The 10,011-nt window shown below is 34.5% G+C and overlaps 1 protein-coding gene across 1 annotated transcript; it reads left to right on the top strand.

The window, feature by feature from the left end:
- The first annotated feature begins 661 nt into the window (after positions 1-661).
- Positions 662-7,684, top strand: LOC142627113 (uncharacterized). Its single transcript, XM_075800914.1, has 4 exons — positions 662-773; positions 893-941; positions 2,135-2,980; positions 4,798-7,684. The coding sequence occupies exons 2-4, from the start codon at positions 936-938 to the stop codon at positions 6,907-6,909; spliced, it is 2,964 nt and encodes a 987-aa protein (XP_075657029.1). The 5' UTR covers positions 662-773; positions 893-935; the 3' UTR covers positions 6,910-7,684.
- The last annotated feature ends 2,327 nt before the right edge of the window (positions 7,685-10,011 follow it).

Below are 10,011 nucleotides of genomic sequence, written 5' to 3'. Positions count from 1 at the left end.
ATATAAATTACAAAACATGTATCTTAAGAATCAAACTATGGGCCCGAAAGAAAAAAAAATCTTTGTACCCTATACGTATGTTTGAGAGAAGTTTTATATCCATCAATTACATACCATGAGACTACCAATCTACTAAATTCTCCTAACTTTTTTTTTTCCTCTTTACTGTATATCGAGAATTTTGTTATCATTCACTATTGCTAAATTACAAATTCATTATTATTTTATTACAAGATAGAAATATATATTTTTACTTTAATCTAAGTGTATATATGTGTGAAACTTCTTTCTAAAGACTTGAATCCTGACCCATGCTCTCCAAATCCATTAATTTTTTAAATCTTCTTTGTTGAAATCAAATTCTTCAAATATAGAAAACTATGTACGCATTCAATGTCAATGAACTACTAATCCATTAATTTTTTTTTCCTCTTTATCAATTTTGGGTATCGAAAACTCCATAAAAATTCAATATAAATTATGTACATAATTCACTACGAAATTAAAAAAAAGGATTCAAACTTGAGGCACTAATCCATTATATGGGTCTTGCACATAGACAAATTTTCATGTCAAGTCTCTCCTTTGTTCTCTCTCAAAACTTGTACTAAGACATAAAAGAAAAGACACTATTTTTACTCTCCCTCTTCGCTTATACATAGAGAAACTTTCGTTTCTTATTATTCCCTCTCCTCTCTCTATCTCTATCTCCCTTTTGGTCCCGCAAATTCACACTAGTACACCCATGAAAACTTAGCTCTGCCTTCAACAAGGTACTCTTTTTCTCTGGTTCTTTTTCAATATTATGTTTGGTACTTATTTGGGTTTGTTTTGTAATAGACTCTTATAAAACTTGTGAATCAATGCATAACATGAAAACCCATTTGCCCAGGCTTTGTTTCTCACGTGGGTTTTTTGAACTTTCAAGCTTTTCCATGGAGGTTAGTGAATACTCAATCTCTCTTTCTCTTTACTTCAACTGCATACTGTTTATCTTTTGTGATGTCACTATGTGCATTGTTATTGTCGTTTATGTTCATAATGTGTTTAAATATGAGTTAATTTTTTGTGAGATCAATGAGAATTGTTGATATAAACTTTGGGTTCTCAATGGTCGCTTTTAATGTTTTCAGTTTAGTTGTAATTGTTTGGAGTTTTGTTACTTTGCACGAATAAACTTTGTTTGGTTTCAGTTCTTTTGTTTTGATCATTTACTCTGTTTGTTTGGTTTGATTTCAATTTTGTGAACATGTTCAATTGTTCTTGGTGTTGAAATCATGTTTGACAATGGATCTGGGGTTGATTTTTTTTGGTTCTGGGTTGGTGACCTCTAGATTCTCTGTTATGTTTGTTTTCCTTTGTTTGCTTCTTGTGATTAAAAGTTTATTGTGCCTTTAGTTCACGTATTTGAAATGTGGTCTTTGCTGCATGATCACTATATGTATGTCTATGTACAATACTGTGTCTACAGATTGAGCAAGTTGGGGTCTGGAGAGAGAGAGGGGGAGGGTTATTGTGTTGAACCCAGATTTTATTGGATGCTCAACAAATTGATCTTTACTTGCAATATCGATTGTCATAGATGGAGCATTCCTCTAATTGGATGGCCAAGAGAGATGATTTTATTCTTTGATTTAATTTGTTTTCATTGATTAAGAAAGCTTCTATTTTTCTAATTGCTTTCCAGTTGTTTGCATTCTTAAGGGTTTCCCTTCTACTTGTTGGGTGCTTTACTATTTCTGGATAACATGAGAATTAAACAACTGCAATTATGTGCGTGCCTGTGTTTGTACGTCTGTGCATATAGGTGATCATATGTGATCTCCACTGTTTGAACAATTTCAGAGATGGCATTATCAGAGAAATATCATCTAATGCTAAGAAAGGGTTATCTATTTTTGCTTCTTTTAACTTTCATCATTATCAAAACCTGGTTTTTAAACCATTCATGTATGTCATTTGTTAGATTGTTATCTGGTTTTAGTACTACTGGTTAATAGCGACTTCAATTTATAATGTACATCTGGATCATATGTATTTGAGCACATCCTTCGTATTTCAACTTTGCGTGCTTGTAGTCCTTACTGTTTGTTTTTTATTTATTGGTATATTTTTCTTTTCTTTACGTTTGCAGATGGAGTCACTTCAGCTGGATCATGATGGTAACTGCTTCGAAGAAGCGTCAGATAAGCAGTTACTTCCTCCAGGATCTCCAGAGGAAAGGGATATATTTGGAGATCCACAGGTGAATACCAGAGTTGGCGATGATTATCAAGTGGAAATACCTTCCTTAATGACAAAATTTGAGCATGCTCAGCTTCTAATGAACCCTACTGATTCTGGAGTTACAGTTGATGTTTCCCACTCCTTCTTGATGGGTTTACCCATCCCAATCATGTGGGTTCAGGAAGTGAATAAAATTGAAGATGGAACGTGGGAATTTGTTAGTAATCATGATGAATCAGGTAACCCAAATGTGCAAGTCAAATCAAGAAACAGAAAAAAGATTCATCTTAAGTTGAAGAAGAGATGTACTGTAAATAGTCTCGAACCCTCAAATGTTCTTGGATTGGACCATGACAAGGAATCAAGAACTGCAGATGTTGGAAACATGGTGGCAGGGAAAGCAAGCTTAGTTGGAGTCCATAAAAGCAAAAGATATTACCCAGTTCCAGGTGCAAAATCTGACCCCTGGAGTGATGCTGAAGTCAATGGTTTCCTCCTTGGTTTATATATATTTGGGAAGAATTTTATATCGATCAAGAGATTTATACAGAACAAAGAGATGGGGGAAATGCTGTCATTCTACTATGGGGAATTTTATAGGTCTGATCGCTACCGTAGATGGTCAGACTCCCGGAAGGTTAGAAATAGGAAATGCATAACCGGACGGAAAATATTTACAGGATGGAGGCTACAGGAATTGTTATCTCGCTTGCTTCCTCAAGTCCCAGAGGAATTTCAAAGTACTTTGGTGGAGGTACTTCAAGTTCTCTTCTATGTTTGTCATAAATCCTTTATGTTTTAATCATAATGACATACAATTTGAAATATGGTTAGTAACTTAGTAATCTCTTATTGGAACTGAACTCACTTCCTTTTTCTTTTGCGTTGGGCAATGAGTTTAAGGCATCACTCCCTCTGCAATATACGATAAAATAAAAAATAAAATAGAAGGTCTTTGTTTTCATTTAGTACTAAGTGCGCATAATACCATCTTGTACTCATCTGTTTCACTTTCATTCACTAGATTTACATACTGGTTTTCTTTATTTATTCTTCTGCAAATGACAATGCTATGGATAACTTAGTTCAATTGTTTTGCATTGGAAGGTTGTTTCACCAGTCCAATTACTTTTAATACATAATTGAACAAGGAGAAATAAATAAGAGCAATGCAAAAGTATGACAAGTTCCAAATTTTAAAATAAATAAGATAAAAGCAAATATAGATGAATACATATACTAATTAGCAATTAGTTTCTCCTCTTCTAATCTTTGGCTATAACTTTTATGTTTCACCAGTCCAAAAATTATAAGCTTTCTGCATAAAATCTTATTTTCTTATAATTTGATATAAAAGTTGTGTAAGAAAGTTTTGGGTCACTATTTTAGGGATCCAGATTGCAATGTGCCACAAAAGAATCTCATGACTTGAATTGCCTTTCAAAAGAGGTCTAGATTAAGATAATAGTTACCCTTAAGTCGAAATATCTTCTTGCTATGGGACTAAAGGAAGGCTTACATACTCAAACTTTGCACAAAAATATCATCTTGCTATGGGAGGAACAAAAAGATGGGTGTACTCACTGACAGCTGAACAATTGTACTAAACCAGTTCCTTCTAAATCTAGTAAATTAATGAGGATAAAATGCTGCCAGCATTTATCATTATTTGATGAATTACTAAGGAAAGAGTTCTATAAGTTGGAATTAAGAATAGAAGACAAGTCAAGCATCAAGAGTTGGTGAGTCTCTGATGGTTTATAAACTAATGAATTAAGTTTGAGAATTAAAGGAAGATAGTTATGGCTAGAATCAAGATTTTAAGAATAGATTTTTCAGAATGAGGTAAAATACTTAAAGGAAGCTTTGGTTCTTTAAAAATTGTTCTTACTTTGATAGCTTAGAATTAGATTTGGAAAGTGTTCTGTAATATTTTTAAATATAGTGAGGGTTTCAAATATATAAGTTGATATAGGATAGCATTGATCTTAGACTCTTCAACAATTGTCTAAGAATTAAGGGGCGTCTAAAATCCATAACTTGTGGGAGAACCTTTATGTAGAAGGATTATTGCCCATTAGAATTCTATATATGTGAAGTTAGGGAAGGATTCCATGAAACGATGAGATAGCGTTCTCATGATATGCATCAGATATTAATCACACCTTAATAATCCGTGGTTTGGGTCTGAAGTGGTGATTCACCTTTTCTGTACCTAATGGTTCCTAGAAAATAAAAGCTCCCCCTAAATGCTCATTTAGGAATCCTCTTCTATAACCATTATAGGCTGTTTATGTCCGCTTCTATAAATATTATGAGGCCATCTTAATAATCCTTGGTTTGGGTCTGAAGTGGTGATTGACCTTTTCTGTACCTAATGGTTCCTAGAGAATAAAAGCTCCCCCTAAATGTTCATTTAGGAATCCTCTTTTATAACCATTAGACGCTGTTTATGTCCGCTTCAATAAATATTATGAGGCCATCCATTATATCTGTATCTGATCAGCTTTCATGAAAAGAATATTGCATCTCTGTTGCAAAAGAATAATCCATTATGCTTGTGATCTGTAGGGCTCTAAGTCATTTGCAGAGGGAAGAACTTCACTAGAAGAATTTGTCTGCTCTTTGAAGTCAACTGTTGGCATTCACATTCTTGTAGAAGCTATAGGCATTGGTAAGGGAAAGGAAGATCTCACAGGCCTTGCCATGGAGCCTGGAAAGACCAATCACATATTTCAAGTTTGTCCTAACCTACCAACTGGCAAAGCTTGCTCCTCTCTTTCATCCAGTGAAATACTGAAGTTCCTGACTGGAGGTTTCAGGTTGAGCAAAGCCCGGTGTAGTGATATTTTCTGGGAAGCTGTTTGGCCCCGTTTGCTGGCAAAAGGATGGCATTCTGAGCAACCTAAGGATCAGGGTTATGTGACACTCAGACATTACCTGGTTTTTCTTATGCCTGGTGTTAAGAAGTTCTCGAGGAGGAAACTTGTGAAGGGAGATCACTACTTTGATTCTGTTAGTGATGTTTTGAGCAAAGTGGCATCTGAACCAAAACTTCTTGACTTTGAAGCTGAAGAAGCTACAGTCAGGAGCAGCACTGAGGATGGATTGGTTCCTGAAGTGACATCAGACCCAGATGATCCATCCAATTATCAGCGCCATTGTTACCTTAAACCCCGAGTTTCTATTTGCAATCAGAATGGTATGAAGTTCACTGTTGTTGATACCAGTTCAGTCCATGGAGGAAAATCATCCAATGTGAGAGAACTGAGATATTTACCAGTTGAATCCAAAAGGACTTCCAAGCTCTTCAATCATTTGAATGATAATGAAGGGAAATTCTTTAAGAATTCAATGGATGGATATGAGGTATCTGCAACAGATATGCCATTGAACATTGAAATGAATATAAATAAGCCCAACCACACTGAGGGTACAATTGGTGAAAAACGTCCAAATGGCATGAAGTTCACTGTTGTTGATACTAGTTTGCTCCATGGAAAAAAATCATCCAAGGTGAGAGAACTTAGATATTCACCAGTTGAACTCAAAAGTAATTCTGAGCTGACCACTTTTTTGAGAGAAACTGAAGGGACCTCAGAAGATTCACGGGATGGGCATGCGCTTGATGCTGCTAACATTCTGTTGAACAGTGATAAGAATGTTATATCTGATAGTGATAACACAAACCAAAAGGCAATCATTAATAACTCAGATGCTACTGCAAACAAAATTATGGAGAGCCAGCAGGATGAGAAGACCACTACATCCGATGACAGGCAACTGAATAGGACTATCAAGCATCAATTTAGTCGGCGTGTAAAATCTGGCCATTCAAATTTTGTAGCACCTGTGATCAAAAGGCGGAAATTAACTTCTTGTGCTAATGCCAAGAAAAACTGCATTGCTGAGGACTTATCAGAAGACTTGAATTCAAAGAAAACTGGACTCTCTGTGGCATTAAACCCACCAGATGCAGGTAAGAATGTCAGTTCTCAAGTAGGTTCTCAAGAGAAAGTGCCCTCAATTATTTATGCAGCTAAAAGCAGTCCAGAAGAGGAGAGTGGTGGAGGCATCCTTAGTGGAAATTTATCTGGCATGAAAACATCCTATCTGGAAAATGAGACACATCAATCCCTGCCATCATTTGACCTGAATCTACCCCAGGGTTTACAAGAGTCTGAAAATGGTGAAGCAGTAGTAATGGAGGTCAAAGACAGGCAGCGTGTAAATGAAGATGTTTCATGCTTTCCATCTAAGAAAATTGAGCCAGTTCCTGACACATTGAAAACCTCTTTTGATATGGGTACTGCAGAACAGCAGCCTGATATGAACCCCAGGAGGCAAGGCACAAGAAACCGACCACCGACTGTTAGAGTATTGGAAGCTCTTGCACATGGTTACTTAAATACCCCCAGGAAGCAAAAGAGTGGAGAAGTTCAGACCCGAGAAAATCCGTTCTCTAATCATACCCGCAAGGCCCGAAGTAGAGTCAAAGTAACTTCAACTCGTGGTAACTCTAGTACCAAGACCATGCAAATGGAAGAAAAGGAGGTGAAAGAAGCCTGTAATATTAACAAAGATGTGGTTAGCCAACCTCTTGATCAAATTGAGAGACGTGGCTCACTAGCTACTCGGGATTTGACTACCCGTTGTCCTGAAGTTTTGAGGACAATCAGGTGAGGTGGCGTGTTTCCTATTTTTACTTGAAAATGAATTCTCAATTGCGCTTAATTTCTTAAAGGAGCATTGGAGCAGTCAACTGTCTTTTGTGGAAGGACTTCTGCTAACAGGAGACTGGCACAATCTGGAGAAATTGTAGTCTATTGCATGCTGTGCCAACCATGCTAACAGGAGGGTGCATCTTCAACTGTTTAGTTGCCTCGTTACATTCATATAAAACTAATCAGTCACTAATCATGGTGCACCAGATCACAGTGCAGACCACCATTTAATAAAAAATTCTGAGCGCTCTTATAGCTATTTGCTATGGCAACTGTGAAGGTTAGTATGTTATGCAGTGTATATGAAAATGTTTGGTAGGCTACCAATTGGTAGATATATTATTGGTGGTATTTTTTGGAATTCAAATAAGTTGTCTAAAGTTTAATGATAATTAGGGTGCTCTGGGGCAGGCTATTTAGATAAGATCAAGTTGCGTAGAAATGTAATAATTGTAGTGGTACCCAAGGCAGAGGTTTAATGGCACCCTTCCCAGTTGCTGTTAGTAGATACCTTTGCCAAAATAGAGTTACTGGGAAAAGCAGCTGAATCATCAAAATATCAATTTCTAATGTGCTATAGAAGGTTGTTTCAAGGGATCATCTTCCAATCCTAGTTTCTTTGTCTGCTAAATTGAGCAAATTCCTGTGCACTAGAGTTTAGTGTTTCTTAAGATGTTCACTTTGTAATGAATCAAATTTTCTTTGCCATTTAGCTGTTTTGCCTGGACACATTCTATCCGGTCTCATGCTTACTCAAAAGCAATGATTCAAGATACGTACTAAGAGTGCATGTGAATCTGCTCTATACTTTCTCATTTAGCAATGCTCTATACCATTAGTGAACTTTCAATATGTTTATACTAAGTTGAATAAGGTTTCCATGTTTAGAAAGAAGAAGAAAAAAAGGCCAATTGAAAGAATTTCTCTTTAGCACCATTCTTATGCTGCATCTGCACCAGTCCCTAGTCCTGTAGCACTCATACGTAATGTCACAAAAATTTTGTTTTGCATAATCTTACGGATCCCTTTCATGGAAAAACGTTTTTGTCCCCCTTAGCCTTCTCCTCCTCTAGGGGTATTTTAGTTCTAGTCATGGACATGAGCACATACATGGTTGTCAAAATCACGACTTGGATCGTACGATTGTACGATTTTACGATCCCATCTCACCAAAATGTTTAGAATCGCACAAGGATCGTAAATATTGTAGGATCACATATAGGATCGTGTAGGATTGTAGAATCGTATGGGATCCTATCGATCCTACCAAAACATAAAAATTAGTTATTTATTTATTTATTTATTTTAAGTTCATCTTTATAAGTTGTAATTTGTAATCTCAAGATTAAGACATTGTACTTCATAAATGTATCAACTAAGTGATGGGACTCATATGGAGATGACTTTCTTAAATTGAAATTTTTTGCTATAAGAATATTGAGCTTAACATATAGCTCTTCAGGTTGTGAAAGTGATTGGAATACATTTGGAATAGTAGGACCAAATGACTTTGGTATATTATCCCCTAGTTGAGAATTCTTTTTTTAAAATTGGTACAACTTTAAGTATACTAAAAAAGGAGAAAATTGTTTAAACCACAAAATAAATAAATAAATAAATAAATAAATAAATAAATGAGTTGGTATTCGTTATGTAAAACTTGAAGATAAAACCCATCAAAAAAAAAAAAAAAAAAAAACTTGAAGATAAAAGAGAAAATACCTAAACCATCAAGTGCAAAAGAAGAAATTGGTTTGAAGAACTTGTCTGCAAATGATGAGTGGTTAGCAAAGATTGTCGACCAGAAGATGATGATATAGATTTTGACAAAGATAATGAAGTAACAATTCTAATGCCTTCCTTCATAGATTTAAAAAATAAAAAATAAAAGTTACATGTGTATAGTGTGAATGTGTGATTACTACTATATCATTTCGTAATCAATGTTAGGTGTGATGATAAGGGTTCAAGAGCTGAAGGAAAAAGTGTGCTAGTGTTTTGGTACTTAGTTGATTTCTAATTAAACATTCACTGAACTTCTTAAATACATTGTGTTAAAACTTAAATATATTTGTTTTATTAGTATAGACGTAGCGATGTAGGACATGCAAATTATATCATATGATCAAAATCTTTATTTTTTTATGGAAGATTCATAATTTATGTGATTATTCAATATACAAAGTCACTATTAATGTATTTTTTGCTTCAAATCTGAAAATAGGTAAGATCTTACAATCCACGATCCTACCTATTTCCTGCGATCCTACGTAGAATTTCGATTTTGACAACTTTGAGCACATACATGATGTGAGATTCAATAATATGATAATTCCTGAAAAATGAAGACACAATACAGTGGGGATGCTACAATTAATTAACATATTAAGTTATAATTTACTTTTTTTGAGGCATATTTGTACTTCTTTTTAAGTTTTCAAAATAAATAATAACTATCTAAATCTATAAAAATATATTTAAAATTAAAGAATTTTTTAAATGAAAATTTTCGTTTATTTTTTTCAACACAACATGTTAAAGGTTTGGGGATGTTCCTACTTTTTAGGTGTAATTAACTTCATTAGTTTGGCTTGCAAGTCTATTGGAACTTTATCCTTCGCATGAGATATAACATTATGTATTTTCTTAATGGCATAGCATGAAAAGGATGCATAAAATTGTGAGTAAATTATATTTTACCCCCTCATGGTTTTGCCTATTACAATTTAGTCTACAAACTTTTAAGTATTATATTTGACTCACAAACAATTGGATTGAAATGAAACTATTAAAATTTCATCCAAATTAATAGATTTTGCCCCTTTTTTATAAACAAATTTACTTCATTTTTTACATTTTAATTTCTTAAGTTTTGGATGAAAATGAAATTGTTAGATGTATTTCGAATGGAACTCTAACGATCTTATTAAAGGGGGTCAAACAAAATCCTATGGGGAGTCAAATATAACAATTGAAAATTTATATAGTAAATTGTGATAATATCTAAGCACAAGAAAATAAATCGTTATGTTCACTAAAAAAATATTTACCTTAGGAAAGT

Source organism: Castanea sativa, chromosome 3 (genome assembly GCF_040712315.1).
Source record: "Castanea sativa cultivar Marrone di Chiusa Pesio chromosome 3, ASM4071231v1".
Classification (NCBI taxonomy): domain Eukaryota; kingdom Viridiplantae; phylum Streptophyta; class Magnoliopsida; order Fagales; family Fagaceae; genus Castanea; species Castanea sativa.
Note: the sequence above shows the minus strand (reverse complement) of the source record. Positions and strands in the feature narration are given on the sequence as shown.

Bases quoted from the DNA above. Each gene is read 5' to 3' on its own strand.
- LOC142627113 (XM_075800914.1), top strand. The intron at 2,981-4,797 runs GTACTTCAAGTT...TGTGATCTGTAG, and splicing joins TTCAAAGTACTTTGGTGGAG to GGCTCTAAGTCATTTGCAGA.